At 39.0% G+C, this 18,251-nt stretch overlaps 1 protein-coding gene across 1 annotated transcript in view; it reads right to left on the reverse strand.

Moving 5' to 3' along the window:
* The window catches only part of LOC127631117 (chemokine-like protein TAFA-5), a 69,409-nt gene that overhangs the window by 27,265 nt on the left and 23,893 nt on the right, over nt 1-18,251 (reverse strand). The window contains exon 3 of the mRNA XM_052109110.1: nt 11,753-11,880. Within this exon, the coding sequence (XP_051965070.1) occupies nt 11,753-11,880 (128 nt within the window). The remainder of the gene's footprint in view (nt 1-11,752; nt 11,881-18,251) is intronic.

Here is an 18,251-nt window from a genome sequence, read left to right on the forward strand (position 1 = left end):
AGGGAAGACATCCTCCTCCCTCATGTGGTACCCTTCCTGCAGGCTCATCCTGACATGACCCTCCAGCATGACAATGCCACCAGCCATACTGCTCATTCTGTATGTGATTTCCTGCAAGACAGAAATATCAGTATTCTGCCATTGCCAGCGAAGAGCCCGGATCTCAATCCCATGGAACACGTCTGGGACCTGTTGGATCGGAGGGTGAGGGCTAGGGCCACTCCCCACAGAAATGTCCGGGAACTTGCTAGTGCCTTGGTGGAAGATTGGGTTAACATTTCACACCAAGAACTGGCAAATCTGGTGCAGTCCATGAGGAGGAGATGCACTGCAGTACTTAATGCAGCTGGTGGCCACACCAGATACTGACTGTTACTTTTGATTCAGGGACACACATTACTCCATTTCTGTTAGTCACATGTTTGTGAAACTTGTTAAGTTTATGTCTTAGTTGCTGAATCTTTTTTATGTTAATACTCATATTTACACATGTTAAGTTTGTTGAAAATAAAAGCAGTTGAAAGTGAGAGGACATTTCTTTTTTTGCTAAAAAAAATGATTTTCTTCTTGAAATCTATCCATCCATCTGATATTAATTTAATTAGGTTAACATTCCTTTATGAAAATAAACTATGCTTTTACTTCAGTAACCCTAGTTTAACCATGGTATTTGTAGTATAACCATAGTAACCACAAAATTAACCATTGTTACTACAGTCATGGCGACAACTTTGGTTGCATCTGAAAACAGGAAAATGCTGCCTTCGGAAGCTGTCTACAGAGGTCGGAAGGGATGAAGGAATGTCCGAAACCAGTGTTCACGTCACATCCTCTCTACTGAGATACCGTCATCTGATCGATTTTTTAAGGCAGCATAGTAGATGTATACTTCCCTGCCTATGGAATCCCACAATCCTGTGCATGCAGAACCACAGCGGTTGAACTGAAGAAAGAAAATGATGCCAAAGAAACAGTTGATAGCCAGATTTTTCCACTTTTTCCCACTTTTGATTCCATTTGTAGCGTGAAAGTACTATTGTAGTTATTAAATAAACAATTGGTTATTACCAAAACTCTCTTGATTTTGTTGTACTGTAGATTAATAGACTATTGTGGTTTGGTTGGACTGAATGAATGCTGGTATCTAAGCAACTATGTGACGTAGTGTTGCCTGGGAAGCCTGTCTGAAACCGGTTTCAGGAGATACCTTCATACACAGATGCTTTCTATTCAGTCATTGACGTACAGGTCAGTGAGACAACAAGGCAGCTATTTTGGAATTCAGATGCAGGCAATATTATTATTGTAAATCCATGGTTACTAAATGGATACTTCAATAATCCCATAGTAAAATGACTGTTAATTGTATCAAAACTATGGTAAAACATGGTTACTACTCTCATGGTTACTAAAATGCAACCTTGTTTCTAAGGCATCAAAAACTGCTTCTTGTGCATAAGCCCAGCATACAGGTTAAACTCTAAACTGGCAGACCCACCTGAGGGTTGGTGCCAGATGGCACAACAGTATCTAGAATTCACTCTGAATGGTGCCAAAAACAAAAAGCATCCAGTTAGTGGCAGTTCTGTGGTCGGAAATGGATTGTTGATGAGAGAGGTCAACAGAGAATGGCCAGACTGGTCGAACTGACAAAGTCTATGGTAACTCAGATAACCGCTCTGTACAATTGGGGTGAGAACAATATCATTTCCGAATGCTATTCTGAGATGCGGGTAAGCTCTGTTTTAGCGGCATGTGGGGGACCTACACAATATTAGGCAGGTGGTTTAATGGTGTGGCAGAAATGTTTTAATTGTAACTGGTTCATTTACAGTACATGAACTGTCCGAAAGAATGGATTTACGTAAATTATTTGGTTTTCCAATCACAATATGAAAGAAAGTGGATGGTTTAGGTGAGCTCATTTAATAACTTCCTCGGATCTATTGCTTTTTTGCAATAAAATGTAGCTGGTTACTGAAAAGGCTACACTATTTTTAAAGGACTTCTGGTTAACTGTTCCCCAACACAGTAAATCATTTAGAAAAGGTATAGATAAAAGGAGTATAGTCAGGACATTACTGGTGTATAAAACAGCACAATCACTATTTGAAAAAAGACATTTTTGATCAAAACTAGACAGGCCCCATTTCCAGCAGCCATCACTACAACACCTTATCATTGGTACTAGAAAATCACTTACCATTACATCAAAAATCGTTGAAAGATATTTGGTTCATTAAATTAATGTTAACATTGTCTTTGTGTTTTTGAGTTGCCACAGTATGGAATAGACTGGCATGTCCTAGGGTCAATATTAGATCAAAAAAGGCAAAAGGACACTTTCTCTAGAAACTCGTCAGTTAATCATTGTTTTGAGGAATGAAGGCTATACAATGCTTGAAATTGCCAAAAACTGAAGATTTCATACAAAGGTGTACACTACAGTCTTCAAAGATGAAGGACAACTCGGTCTAACAAGGACAGAAAGAGATGTGGAAGGCCAGATGTACAACTAAACAAGAGGATAAGTACATCAGAGTCTCTAGTTTGAGAAATAGATGCCTCACATGTCCTCAGCTGACAGCTTCATTGAATTCTACCTGCTCAACACCAGTTTCATGTACAACAGTAAAGAGAAGGCTCAGGGGTGCAGCCTTATGGGAAGAATTCCAAAGAAAAAGCCACTTATGAAACAAAAACAAAAAGAAATGTTAGAGTGGGCAAAGAAACACAGACATTGGGCAACTGATAATTGGAAAATAATGTTATGGACAGGGGTGTAAAATAACAAATTACAAATACTCATGTTACTGTAATTAACTTCTTTTTTACAAGAATTGTACTTTTTTAAGTAGTTTAAAAATGGTATACTTTTACTTTTACTTGAATATATTTTAAGTGCTGTAACTGTAATTTGACTGCACTATTTCCCCCCCTGTCCTGATTTTATTTGTATCTATCTAGATATTTATCTACACGATTGGCTAGGGAGACTTCCTAGTACGATGACTTCAGAATTGAAATGACAGGTGTGTGTGAGAAACAGATCAATATTTAAGTCAATTTTTGCTAGAAATTCTTCTCTCTGCCTAGTAGGTGGTGATATGCATGAAGAATGTGAATCACCAAAAATACAGGAAAAAAATGAAAGTTAAAGTAGAGATTGACTGAGCAGGGAGGAGAATTAGTAAAAAAAGGAATTAAATATTGATCTGTTTCTCACCACATCTATCATATTGCTTCTGAAGACATGGATTAAACCACTGGAGGCACAAGGATTAGACTACTTTTATGCTGATTTATGTGATTTGTTGAGCTTCAATATTTTAGCACCGATTCACTTTCATTGTATGGACAAAATGAGCTGAGATACTCTTCTAAAAATCTTAATTTGTGTTCTGCAGAAGAAAGAAAGTCATACACATCCAGGATGACATAAGGGTTAGTAAATAATGAGAGAATTTATATTTTTGGGTGAATTATTCCTTTTTAAGAATGATGTAGCCCCTGTTCCAAACAACTTTTCCTATGCATGCTCTACCTCCTCTATTGTGCAGGACAAGATGTGCTAAGTGATCCTGCTTATTTATAATTTTTTTGCATTCCTTGCATTGTTTGAACAGGTTTTATGAACAATAATATGCTCTGTTGGCATTAAGGGAAATTTAGACCTTACACATAAACTGATTTTAATGTAATTGTTTTGCAACTTGGTACTTAATACTCACTACTCATGAGTACTTTTAAATGAGCTACTCTTTTACTCTTACTTGAGTAGTTTTTAGGACAGCTACTTTTACTCTACTCACTGTACATTTTTCTGGGGTAACAGTACTTCTACTTGAGTATGATTTTCCACCCCTGGTTATGGATCTTAAACCCGTTAAGCTTTTGTGGGATCAGCTAGACTGTAAGGTGCGTGAGAAGTGCCTGACAAGATTGCTACACGAAGCGTGTATCTGGAGTATCTGGACAAACTGACAACTAGAATGGTAAGGATCTGCAAAGCTCTCATTGCTGCACGTGGAGGATTTTTTTTTAATGAAAACTCTTTGAATTAGTTTAACTGTAATAGTAATTTTTCGCATTATGAAAGTCCTGACTATATTTTGATCAGTTGGATACCACTTAGGTGAATTAAAGTACCAATTTCTTTCCATAAGACCAAAATCTGTACATTATTCCAAACTTTTGGCCACCAGTGTGTGTGTGTATATATATATATATAAACCTAACCCACATTCATTATGGTCAAGCCAAAATCATTATGAGATGCTGTGCTTGCTCTGACCCTGTCTGATCAGGACTGATCCTGCTTCTTCCTTAAATAAAATGGCTGGCTGAAAACAATCAGCTCATTCCTCCACACTGCTCGATTGCTCTTTCACCTCTCCATACATATCCTTTCTTTATCCTTTCCTACTTACTCTTGTTACTGATGACTGTGCACTGACAGAGCAATGCCATTACCGAGAAACAGTTGGGAGGAAGTGATCAAGAAAGACACTGTCAAAAAATAGAGAATAAAGAATAGAGGGGGCGAGCACAGGCAAAATGATGAGAAGCAAAATGAAATAGAACATAAAGGAAACAGTGCAGAAAGAGAATGTGAGTAATAGAGAAATGGTATCAGTACATAGGGTAAATTGAAAGAGAGATTTAAAAAAGGAAAATTTGATTTGAGTCATTAAAAGTATTTGTTAAGAACATCTTGTGAGTGTTCCATAGGCACAGCATGATGTTTACAATAGGGTTGGGAATTGAAAAACAGTTCTTATTCCATGAGCACATGGGAAATCGACATGTTGCTTCCGAAAGTCCATGTACCCTGAAATCAACCTCATTCAGCCGAATTACTGACAAACTGCTACCACCATCAGACATTGTTGCATCAATTCATGCATGAACATCTAGTGCTACTGACAGCATGTTGCATGATTAACCTCTAAGAAATGGGTTCTGGTCCTGTGGGAACCAGAAAGTAATTCACATCAATAATCAACAATGGTGAGCTTGATGCAGATGTTCTTGAAAATCTTTCCTGCAGCACTGTCTGTCTGTATAAAGTACTAAACGAACAGTTAATGTAATTCTTAAGCGTCATCCAAATCAGAACCAGAATCATGAAATTCCTCATGATTTTTCTTACAGGGACCGTAAATGACACGACAGCAAGACTCAATGGTTTGCAGCTGGACCGTACACTTAGCCATTGTCTCTGAGGGAGTTCACGTGCCTCTCACCCACTCTCAACCCCCTCCCCCCGATTTAAAAAACAGAAAAACAGGCGCAGTCTGCACAATTGTCACCTTTGTTTGCCAGTCATATCAGTCTCTGTGAATATCTCTACAGCACCTGAAGTGCAAAAGCAGCGGGCTCTCGAGACAATGGCAAATTTTAACCTTTCAGCAGTTCACTAGTGAAGACAAATGGCCGGCGTGTTTGGGGGCCCTCGTGAGTGATCTGTATTAATGCCTGGCAGGGATTCAGCATGCTGCATATGCTAACTCCATTAACGGGTCAGAACCTGGCTCTGCCTGAATCCCTTTGCACCCTGGGGGGGCTGGATATAGAAAAGTTGCTGGTGCGGAGGCATGCGAATGTGTGAGTGTACATGCAACAGCAGAAAGACTGCACACATGTAAAGTAAAAAACACTGTTCACTTGCACACACTTTCTGGATTCAAGCCTACAACACACTGCTGTCTGTGCTTTCTTGCCGTCTGTTGCCGTGGTTTTGCTACCCTACGATGCATCTGCTATTCAGCCATATTTACTTCATTGAAATCCAACACGCATGCAGTGCAATATTGCTGCGAACTGCAACACTTGCACTAATGCTCTGTAATATACTGTATGACATAAACACAAACTCTAAAAAAGTATGATTTAAACAAATGTTTTAAATTACATTTATTTTAATATGCTTAACTAGCATAAAACTCAAATGCAGTTGCTTTATCATTTACGAAACTGTTCTGTATAAAAATTAAACATTTTGTTCATTGAGCGATTTAAAAAAAAAAAATTGCTAATTGTCAAATGCAAATTAAAATAAATTTGAAAAATTGAAAATCCGCCAAGCCCTAATTCTGCAAATAGCAAAAATCACTCAATCTATGCCGCACTATCGATCGGTAGAACTATTTTTTCAACTACTAAAGATAGTTTCACAAATAACCTTCCAGATTTGTCTCAAATACCCTGTAAGACAAAAAGTTCAGAGGAACTTCTTGTAGTCACAGAAAATATAAATATGTTCTTCTCTAGCACTCTTGGTAGTGTCAGGAAGAGCTAACAACTAATCGAAATATCAAAGCTACTCTGTGGCTCAGGTGTAGCGTGGGTTGGCCAATAATTGCAGGGTTGGCGGTTCCCACATGACTCCACATGCCGAAGTGACCTTGGGCAAGAAACTGAACCCAAAGTTGCTCCCAATGGCAGGTTAGCACCTTGCATGGCAGCTCTGCCATCATTGGTGTGTGAGTGTGTGGGTGAATGAGTCACAGTGTAAAGCGCTTTGAAAACCACTAAGGTTAAAAAAGCGCTATATAAGTGCAGACCATTTACCATGTGTTTCCTGTAATCTCAGAATTTCTTCTAAATATTATTAACTCCTCATTTTCCGCAGGGCATGTCCCAAGAAGGTTTAAACTGGCAGTTATCAAACCGCTTATCAAGAAACCACAGCTTGATCCTGGAGAGTTGGCTATATATAAACCGATCTCAAATCACCCGTTTATGTGAAAAATACTAGAAAAGGTAGTGTCCTCCCAACTATGTTAATTTTGTCTGTGTAAACGAGAAATTGTCAGATCAAACTAACGTTAAGTATGGAGTGCCATAGAGATCAGTTATAGGGCTTCCATTTTTCTCCTTATATATTCCCCTTCCCCTGAGAGACATTATCAGGAATCGTGCAATTCGTTTTTATTATGTTATTCTGATGATACCCAACTTTATATTTATTCGAAACTGGATGAAACTTCACAATTCTCCAATTGCAATTCCAGAGTGTATCAATGAAATCAAACATTGGATGACTAGATATTTCCTTCTAACTCAATGCCGAAATAACAGAGGTACTAATTATTAGACCACAGGCCTCTACAAATAAGCAGTTAAAACATAAGTTGGCTCTAGATGTACTTCTACAATAAAGAACTCAGGAGTTATGTTTGACAGCAATCTGTCCTTTGAAAATCACATTTCCAATGCTTGTAGAACAGTATACTTCCACTTAAGAAATATTGCTAAGTTACAACACATGCTCTCTGTTTCTGATGCCGAAAAACTAATTAATGTGTTCTTGACCTCAAGACTAGATTCTTGTAATGCATTACTGGGAGCATGTCCGGCAAGTTCAATAAATAACTTCAATTGGTTCAAAAAGCAGCAGCTAGAGTGCTGATCAGAACCAAGAAATATGATCATATCAGCCCCATTTTATCGTCGTTCCATTGGCTACCAGTTAAGTTTAGAATTAATTAATAAATTATTTACAAAGCTTTGAATGGTCTAGCTCCGCAGTACTTAAAGAACATTCTATTGTGCTATATTCCATCATGTTCACTACGATCGCAAAATTATTGCTTGTTAATAATACCTAGAATATCAAAATTTTCAAGATTATTTTCCTATTTGGCTCCTAAACTATGGAAAAGTCTTCCGAACACTGTTAGGGTCTCAGACACAGTTTCTTAGTTTAAATTTAAACAAAAGATTAATCTATTCTATCTATCTATGGGATAAGAAAATAAACTTGAGATATATTCTCTGAAACAATTCATTAATATCTTGCACAAATTTGCTTAAATGATTGTTAGATATTTTAACTGGAAAATAACAAAATACTGATAAAAACAATTTTTTTGCTGCACGCACAGAGTAAACAAAAATATGTGCACATAATCAAAAACAAAAACAAATCTGCACATTCAAATGTACAATGTACATCTCTCTCTCTCTCTCTCTCTCTCTCTCTCTCTCACTTTCTCTCTCTCTCAAAGCTAATACACACTCATACAAGTAAACATCTAACACACAACCTCCTCTCTACTGTCAGACTGTATAATATGGTGCTGGAAACAGGGCATGAAATCTGCAGCAGCTGCCCCAGGCTGCGAGACACACGGCTGCAGGCTCACAGACACAGATTAGACACAAAAACCAATGCACAAGCTCTAGCAAGCAGACAGAAACACAAGAGTGATGGTGAGGAAGAGAAAGAGAGAGAAAGAAAGAGAGAGACTTCATAGTTGTCATAAACGCCAAACTCCAAAAAGAAAAAAGAAAAGAAAACAAAACAAAACATAAAAGTAGTCCATAAATTACTTGTGCTCTATATTTGATGGTTTATTAGGCCTTTTTGGAGCTTGATAGATATGGTCACTTTACACTGTCATTTTATGGCAAAACATTGTGTAAAGATTCTTTAAAAATTCTACTTTTGTGTTCCAAAAAATAACAGCATATGGATTGGGATGACGTGAGGGTTAGTAAATGATGAGAAATTCTTTCATTTTTGGGTGAACAATCCCTTGAAAGGGTCATCCACAAACACATACTGTGACATGCATGTAAACCTCACAAATACATTCTTAAATAACCACACAGCTATGAACACTTCCACACCCTCAGAAACACATGAATGAATTCAGCTACTGTACGGCACAATCCACTCGAAGCAGGACTGCACTCGTTTAATATGCAGCTCCGCTATGTGCCTTTTTGTCCCAAAGACACCCTCTAATTCAGCATAATTGCTCGTTGTCATTTTGTGCAAAGCAACTAAAAAAAACAGAATGACTCAAGGCATTATGAGCCGGAAGCCTGCAGGATCAGCACTGCCCAAACGCAGCCTGAGCTCAGCACTTATGCCTGATGAACGCAACATATTGCAGACGACGAATCACATCACAGAGCCGAATCCAACTCCTGTACGGCTATTCACACAAGAACGGGACAATCTGGTTGTAACGTAGTTCAATGGGAAGGAGGAGGTGAGAACCGGCTTGATAATATAAATAATAGTTTAATTTAAAACTGAAACAAAAGACAAACACACACAAGATGGACATGTCCGTAAACGATCTCTCTCTCGTCGCACCACCGTCTGCCATCGGCCTTTATCCCTCTCGGAGGCTTAATTAGCCTGATAAGGGACTGGGTGTGTGTAATCACAACCTGGCCCCACCCTCCACCCTGCCACATTCCTCCCTCCTTCTCTCAGGCACTACATTAGTGCAGACCATGCAGACCATACCTAGATTTATGCTAAATTAATTTCAGAAGCTTAACTGATGGAGCATTGCACTTGCAAAGGACCAGGGTCAAGTCATGAAAAGAACACGAGTCGACACACGAGCCAAAAGTGTCATAAAATCAACCAAACATTACGTGGTTACTTAAAGGTATAGTTCACCCAAAAATGAAAATTCTCTCATCATTTACTCACCCTCATGGCATCCCAGTTGTGTATGACTTTCTTTCTTCTGCAGATCACAAATTATGATTTTTAGAATAATTTTTCAACTCTGTTGGTCCATACAATGCAAGTGAATGGGTGCCAAAATGTTGACACTCCGAAAAGCACATAAAGGCAGCATGCAAGTAATCCATACCATTTTAATCCACATATTCAGAAGTGATATGATAGGTGTGGGTGAGAAACAGATCAATATTTAAGTCCTTTATTGCTACATTCTTCTCCCTGCAAAAAGGACTTAAAAATCGATCTGTTTCTCACCAACACCTATCATATCACTTCTGAAGACATTGATTTAACCACTGGAGTCGTATAGATTACTTTTATGCTGATTTGTGTGATTTTTGGAGCTTAAAAATTTTAGTACCCATTCCCTTGCATTCTATAGACCAAAAGAGCTGAGATATTCTTCTAAAAATCATAATTATTGTTTTGAGGGTGAGTAAATAATGAGAGAATATAAATTTTTGGGTGAAATATACCTTTAAGCAATTGCGTTTTTCATCTCACATTTGCTATTTATGACACTATCGGTTAGCTTTAGGTTTAACGTTTAGTTTCCCTACTGTGGTCAGTTCTGTTGATTTAAAACTCGATAGAGCATTAACCTTAAAAATCTAATTGGTTTGGGAAATATTTCACTTGCTTTAATGCAACACAGTGGACATTTCACCTCAAACATTTTTATTTTACTTCATTCTGATTGGTCAAATACATTATTCAGTGGTCAAATATTTGTGTATAATGCTAAAATGCTTAATTAATTTTTGTCCCAAATTGCAACCAATTTCCTACATAAATTAGTGAGTCTCATGTCTCTTTAATCACTCTGCAATCTCTTTCATTTCACATAAAAAAATTGTTCAATTTAAATCAATATTTCAGGTTTAATTATTTAGTAAGTAGCCATGTAATAAGGAGGCTAATAGTACAGTCAGCTTGTCATTATCGCAAAGTAAGCTCCTTCAGGGTTATACAAGACACCCCATTTTGTATTGTGATCCTGATCACACTGTCAGGGTTTATATCTCGATAATGATCAGCCAACTGTACATAATCCCTAAAATTATATGTTTCATTAAAAATTATGAACAAATATAAATAATATAATATAACAGATCCATAGCTGATGCACATTCAAATTTGACTGTGATGAGGAGGAGGGCGTGGCCGGGCCTGAACCAGCTGATCAGTGGGAGAGCGAGATAAGGGGCAGCCGGAGATGCCGGTTCGAGAGAAAGAGAGATGCACACGGAGTGTCCTCATGTTTAATGTTGGTTAAGTTATGTTGATCAGTAAACTTCAGCCGGTTCCTGCCTCCTCCTTGCCCAACCTTTACTCTGTTACAGTGGTGCCAAAACCCGGGAGGGAGGAGGGAGTCCTCGCCGCTGCCATATGCCAGGGGAGCAGCCACGGCCAGCTGCCAAGAAGGGGAGGTATGGTTCCGTCCGCCAGGAGCCGGGGGACTCGCCGCCACCTGCCGGGGGGGTTGGTGGCCAGCAACAACGCGTCCAGGAGCCGGCGAGCAAGTTCTTCTCTATCTCTCTCTCTCTCTCTCTCTCTCTCTCTGTGTCTCTGCTCGCCCTTACCCTCTCCCCACGCCTCCCCCGTCTCTCCCCCATGTTCGCATGAGGCGCGTGGAACACCGGCTGACAGAATGGCCGGAAGGGCAGTCTCCCCTCCAGAGATGGGGTGGGGGAGTTAGTCAGACTGGTGGCGCCCGGCCTGAATCAAGCAGGGGAGGAGTGTGACGAGGAGGAGGGTGTGGCCGGGCCATGATGGAGCATGGCTGACGCTGAATCGGCTGATCACCGGGAGAGCGAGATAAGGGGCAGCTGGATATGCTGGTTCAAGAAAGAGAGAGAGAGAGAGAGAGAGAGAGAGACGTACACAGCCACATTGTGTGTGTGTGTGTCCTAATGTTTTATGTTGGTTAATTTTATGTTGACCATTAAACTTTATGTTGACTGTTCAGCTGGTTCCCGCCTCCTCCTTGCCCAACCTTTACACTGTTACAGTGACTATATACAGTTTATGAAAATTTAAGAATGGTGTTTCTAGAAATTTGAATGCACATTAACTAATGATCTGTTAAGCATTACATAAAGACACAATGTATTCAATGTATGGAAAGTCATTATTAAGTGTTACCAAATTACGTAAAGAGCTGAGACACGTGTGGGGTGAACCATTTAAGGTTATGTGGCAGGAACAACCTGGTGAATGAATGAAATGTTACAGATATTTACAACATAGTCTTACCGTGACAGTTTTAATGCGCCCGCCGCCTTTGGTGCAGGTCCATCCAGAGCGATTAAAGAGCAGGCCGCAAATCTCGCCCTCTGTACATGGAGTCATCTCACACCACTGCTTGCTTTTCACTATACGGGCTGCGAACAAACACACACAGTTTTTTTTATGCATTGACTTAAATTTAGTAAAAGGACAACACATGTATGAAGTCGGCTAAATCAGTGGTTCTCAACCCAACCCAGCACAAAATTAAACAAATACATCCTTATTCCGGATTCAATACAAGTTAAGCTCAATTGACAGCATTTGTGGCAGAATGTTTACCACAAAATTGAATTTTGACTTGTCTTTAATTTTCTTTAAAAAAAAAAAGCAGTAGGTTATGGTGAGGCATACAATGGAAGCGATGGAATGATTTATATGGTTAGTTGCAAAATATTATTTACATATAGCAATGTTTTCCTCTGCTGTTCACAACCCACCAGTTGAGAACCACTGTGCTAAAAATCCCTATATTGAACTCTTTCGCTGGATTTTCATCTTAGATTTTGATTTATACAAACTTTTGAAATCCAACAAGCATAAAATGAAGCAAACCAACCTTTAAATTCAAAAGAAAATATGGATGTGTATAAGACTGCATTCGAGATTATGGTACAATCATACATGTTTCAGTAAGCCGCCTGCAGGCCTTGATTCAGTGCACACTTTCATTATCTTCATGTCTTGGAACTGAAACCATCAAACAACTCAAAGAGAGCTACATCAGACATGTGTATGCACTACGGCTCTGGCTTTCAGTTCTCTTGTTTGCTCTGTAGATCCATGCTAAGTTCCATAAACCCCTACTGATCAGGAGCTTCAGATGTTGATAAACCAGCATTCAGAAGGTGGTGAGAACAAAACAGGTTAGAGGACACACAGCATCAAACAATCAGAAGAGTTGCACAAGATCTTTGTGTCTTCCTATCGTTGGTAAGAACGACTAACAAATGAGATCTCTTAAAAAGAATAGTTCCCCCAAAAATGAAAATTCTGTCATTATTTGCTCACCTTCATGTTGTTCCAAACCCCTATAACTTTGAAGGAAAGATTTGTAGAATCTTCACATGGCTTTTTGCCATATACGGAAAGTGAATAGTGACTCTGGGCTGTTAAATTTTAAAAAAGAAAAAAGAAAAGAAAAAACGTAATCAATATGACTCATGCACTACCTGTATATTCCAAGTATTCTGAAGCCATTCGATAATTCTGTGTGAAAAACAGGCAGAAATTTGATATTCCTGCTAAATTCCAGTTTGCTGTGGCCAAATAAATTATTATTGTTAAGTCGGGTAAATAATGGCAGATAATGTTTTGTTTGTTTGTTTTTTTGGGGTAGCTATCCCTTTAATCTCAATTGACTGTCTAGACAGCATTGATTAAATGGAGAGACTGTTGCTAAGGTCTCCTTTTTCTCAGACTTTCCTCCTGATAAAGAGAACCAAGCAAACTCATGAGTTCCAGAAGAGATCTCAATTACATTGTGCTCAGATTAGCCAAGACAGCAAAGACTGCCAACATAAGTCAGAGATTTCAATGAACAAACCCATCAGGTTTCCCAAAACCAAATTATCCGAGCTCTTCTATTCATATTAAAGGGATAGTTCACCCACAAATGAAAATTCTCTCATCATTTACTCACCCTCATGCCATCCCAGATGTGTGTGACTTTCTTTCTTATGCAGAACACAAATTAGTTCAGTACAATGAGAAAAAAGCACATAAAGGCAGTATAAAAGTAATCCATATGACTTCAGTGTGTTAACCCATATTTTCAGAATTGATATGATTGGTGTGGGTAAGAAACAGATCAATATTTAAGTAATTTTTAGCTTGAAATTCTTTTCCCTACCCAGAAGTGTGCTGTATGCATGAAGAATGTGAATCACCAAAAACACAAGAAGAATGTGAATATGATCTGTTTCTCACCTACATCTATCATATCGATTTATGATACACCTATCCATTACTTTTATGCTGACTTACATGATTTTTGGAACTTCAAATGCATTGTATGGACCAAAAGAGCTGAGAAATTCTTCAAAAAAAATCTTCATCTGTGTTCAATAGAAGAAAGAAAGTCATACACATCTGGGATGGCATGAGGGTGAATAAATGATGAGAATTTTCATTTTTGGGTGAACAATTCCTTTAAAGTATAGACCTATGTTATCTAGACTCCTACAGTTTTCAATTATTTACTTGATGACTTGCAAGACAACACAATTTTCTATGCACAAAAAAGTATTTTTTGAATTTTCCATCATAAGACATTTAAGATATGTTTACAACAATTTTCTTGATCAGTAACACAGCAGGTCTTTTTATCATTGCAGTTCTTTTGAATATCGAGTGTGATCACATTATCAAAGCTCCATCCCCTGAATACACCAAAGTTGCGCTGCTCAAATGAAGGATTTGAGCACTACAGATCTCCTCCAAGTTGTCCGGTCCCCAGGGGGCGAAAACAATCAAATGCAGCCCACATCACATAAACAAGCCTCCCTCCGAGGGACAGTATTCAAAAGCACAAATACAACTGGGGCATGAAGAAAGAAAACAAAGAGAGCTAAAGAAAATCAATGGGCTTAAATGAAGCTAGAATGCTTCAGGAGGGGTATTTAGCACACAGTCGATCAGGGTGCCTTAGCATGATACCTCATGCTGAACTAGAGTTTTATTAAGGTAATGGTTGTGATTAAACACTTAAGTTGGAGTTTAAGGTTCTGTGTGGTATAAGGTGTGTGCGGCCCAGCATTATGTACTCAGAGCTCATGAGTTCTGTGAGATTCAATGGCTACATTTTAAACTGCATTTCCATTCAATGAAAGTGAATGTGACTGAGGCTGTCATTCCAACATGATCACACGCCATGGGCAGTCGTAATGTTGTTTCCGAGAGATCCAGTACCCTGAGATCTGACAAATTATGCCAACTAACTGACAAGTGGCATCTCCTATCAGACATTTTTGCATCGGCTCTGGTGTGTATACCTTCCCTTGTGGCCTCATATGTCGTGTGCTGTGTTAGCAGTGCAGGAAACCTGGGTTCAATCCCAGGTTGAAACCAATAAGTAATCATGTCTACCTAATCAGTGACGAGCGCAATTCAGAGGTTTCATTTTCCCCTCTAACATTACATTTTTACTCCACTGATGGTAAAATTTAGGTTTGGAGGTTCAGTTTATAAAATAAGCATTCCTCTTCACTGTATTATATCCTAAACTGCTGAAAACAACTTGCTTCATAACTCGCTTTTAGCGCCCCTCTGTGGAAATTTTACCCAGAAAATGGAGCTACACATGCCCACACACCCACCAGCACTTAGCGCTTTGGCCACTGGGGGAAGTGTTTCACATTTCAGAAAGTAAAGACCGATTTTAGCTAAAGAAAGTCATCCAAATGTTTTCAGTCTTTTAATTATGTCTATTGTGTTTCATAGAACCATGTACCATGCACGTGACGAATAAAACTTTGAACTAGTACTCATACTAGTATAAGTGATTACTTGAAGTAAATCTTCAAACCAATACTCATACTAAAAATTTTACAGGATTGAATCTGTACTCATTCTAAGACTGACTTAGAACTGACTGACTTGAAACTAGTTGTCACACCAGAAATAACTGGCTTGAACTAGAACTCATTCTAATATTGGTACTGACTTTGGTACTCATACTAGCCCTAGCTTTTGTTTTCAACTGTAACTCAATGTAGCACTACAGAATGAACTACAACTCACACTAACTCATACTACTGCTGCCTTGGAAGTAGTACTCACAATATCATTAGAACTGACTTTGAACTTCTCATATTTGTTTTAGTACTGTCTTTTACTCTAGCACTGACTTTGAATAAGTACACATACCGGTACTGTACTATAATAGACTTTTAACTAGTACTACTACTAATATTGATACTGACTTTAGTACTCATTCTAGCACTATCATTGGCTTTGAATTAGTACACCAACTGGTACTAATACAGACTTAGAACTAGTACTCATACTAATGCTGACAATAACCTAATACGCATACTAGCACTAAAGCTAACAACACTCTTTTCGAATTAGTACACATATTGGTACTAATACTGACTTTTAACTAATACTCTTAATAGAGGCTAATTTAAATGAGTACTTATTCTAGCACTAAATCTGACTTTGAACTTACTCATATTTGAACTGACTGAACTAGTACTCAAATGACTTCTCAAACTAGCACTAGTACTAACTTTGAACTAGTGCTGATAACTCACGTACAGAATCTCTGGCATTTGAACCAGATTTTCTCGATGATTTCCAGAAAGACTGCTTCCCTTTCATCTTGTCCCAAAATGGAAATAGTGAGTATAAACAAAACTGAAAAGGTACTGATCCTTAACTTACATTTCAAGCAAGCCTTTAATGCAAAAATGAATATACACTTAATTATCATTAATGTGTGTGAGATGCAAATATACACACTGTTCGTTCAGCATGATGAAGTGCTCTCTAGGCCACACAGGAAGCAAAGCATGGCAGATTACAGCACATGCAGAGTTTAGCAGATATTTTTGTACCCTATTTGTTTCATGTGAAGCCTGATGAGGCTCCTGCGCTCAGTTCTCTGCTGTAGAGGCAGCCAGAGAACACGTGGCCTCCTGGGGTGCCGTGTGCCTCCACTCCAATCTCACTGATCATTAACTGCTTGCAAATAGAGAGAACAAGAATACTTTCTCTTTCAGGGTCACTGCATATGGGGCAAGTGTATGCTAAATAAAACATGTATACGTGAAACACTTGATTGTTAGAGCAGAAAAAAACATCAATATAAACACAATGCATCACACAAACTCAAGATAATTTTCTATTTACGATGGATATGAAGATTACCACCCACTCACCAGTACAGAACTGCAGAGAAAACGAGTCCAGTTTCAAACCGGATGAATCAGATCTGACTTTACCTAAAACAGAACTAGTATCCATATTAGAAAAAACAAATCACTGACTTTGAACTAGTACAGACTTGAACTACAGTAGTACTCACAATAACAATAGAAGTGACTCACTAGCACTAATACAGACTTTGAACTAGTACTTATTAGTAGTGGCTCTGATCCAGTACTACTCACACTAACACTAGTATGGATTTTGAACAAGTCAGTAGAACAGACTTTGAACTAGTACTCAAAATAGCAATAGGGAGCAACAATGCAAGCCCAATTTTCAGTCATCTGGGTTCCGGAATTATTTTCCCTTTCAATTTTTGCATAGAATAAAATCCTCTATTAAAGAGTTATAAGCCATGAACCATACCAACCAGCTCCAAGGTGAATCACAACCTGACAAACTTTATTTTGAGACAAAAATGTAGGTGAAAATCTGACAAAATTACTATGGTAAAAGACTGTGTTCTTTACAATCTTTCACAAGGGCACAAAAAACAATCCCATGAAGCATTGCGAGATAATGTAACTGAATAAAAATCAATGGAAATAATGTATATGAAACTATTGACTTTAAGTTGTTGAATATAAGTGTAGAAACAGTATATTTTATGTTATATTATTATGTTAAACGTTAATAATGTTACGCTCTATTATTGCTAAATATTACGATTTGTAAAAATATATAAGTAGTTTTTACAAATCGTAATATTTAGCAATAATAGAGCGTAACATTATTAACAAACTACAAGGAAGACCAAATTGATTGCATCCTTCACAGGTTGTCATGGGAGGGGGCGGTTGCTTCAAGGGAATTTTTGCAGGCTTTGTTGGTCGCCGTTCTCTGATTGGTGAAGCTTTCTCTGCTGGACCATAGGTAATGTTTTTGTTTACACAGAATTTTGAAGTTGAAATAATGCAGATAGATGAGTACAGCAGAAGCATATAACCTCGATAAACAACTGTGGCAGGGTGGAGGGCGGGGCCGGGTTGTCAGCTGCCTGTAAACTATATCTCTCGTCGCACCACCTTCCGCAGTCTGCCTTTATGCCTCTCGGAGGCCACCTGATAAGATACAAATTTTGTCTTTTTGGTGGCATCCCCTTCACACAGTGCCCTTTAAGGGAGCAAAATGCTGTTTAGGATTAGGGATACGCAGTAGTGGAGTTCCCGCTGCTTCCATCCACCCCAATGGAGCAGCCGCGGCCATCTTCCGGGGGACTCGGCCTCCTGGAAGCGGAGGAATTGGCTGCCGACCGCGAGGGGAGAAGGGGCTCCTAGCTGACCGCCTGGATCGGTCAGGGCCGCTGCCAGGGGCGGAGGAGACCCGTACCAGACACTGAAAGGCGGGGTCTGACCGCGAGCGGGGAGGGGTTCACTCTCGACAGCCTGGAGAGGGAGAACTGCTGACAGGGGCGGGGGAGACCCCTTCTGTTGCCCGAGAACGTGGCGGGGTGTTCCGTCCACCAGGGGCTGGAGGACTGCCTCTGATCCGCCTGGGGAGGCATGGCTGTCGTCCACTAGAGGGTGGAGGAGTG

Source organism: Xyrauchen texanus, chromosome 37 (genome assembly GCF_025860055.1).
Source record: "Xyrauchen texanus isolate HMW12.3.18 chromosome 37, RBS_HiC_50CHRs, whole genome shotgun sequence".
NCBI lineage: Eukaryota > Metazoa > Chordata > Actinopteri > Cypriniformes > Catostomidae > Xyrauchen > Xyrauchen texanus.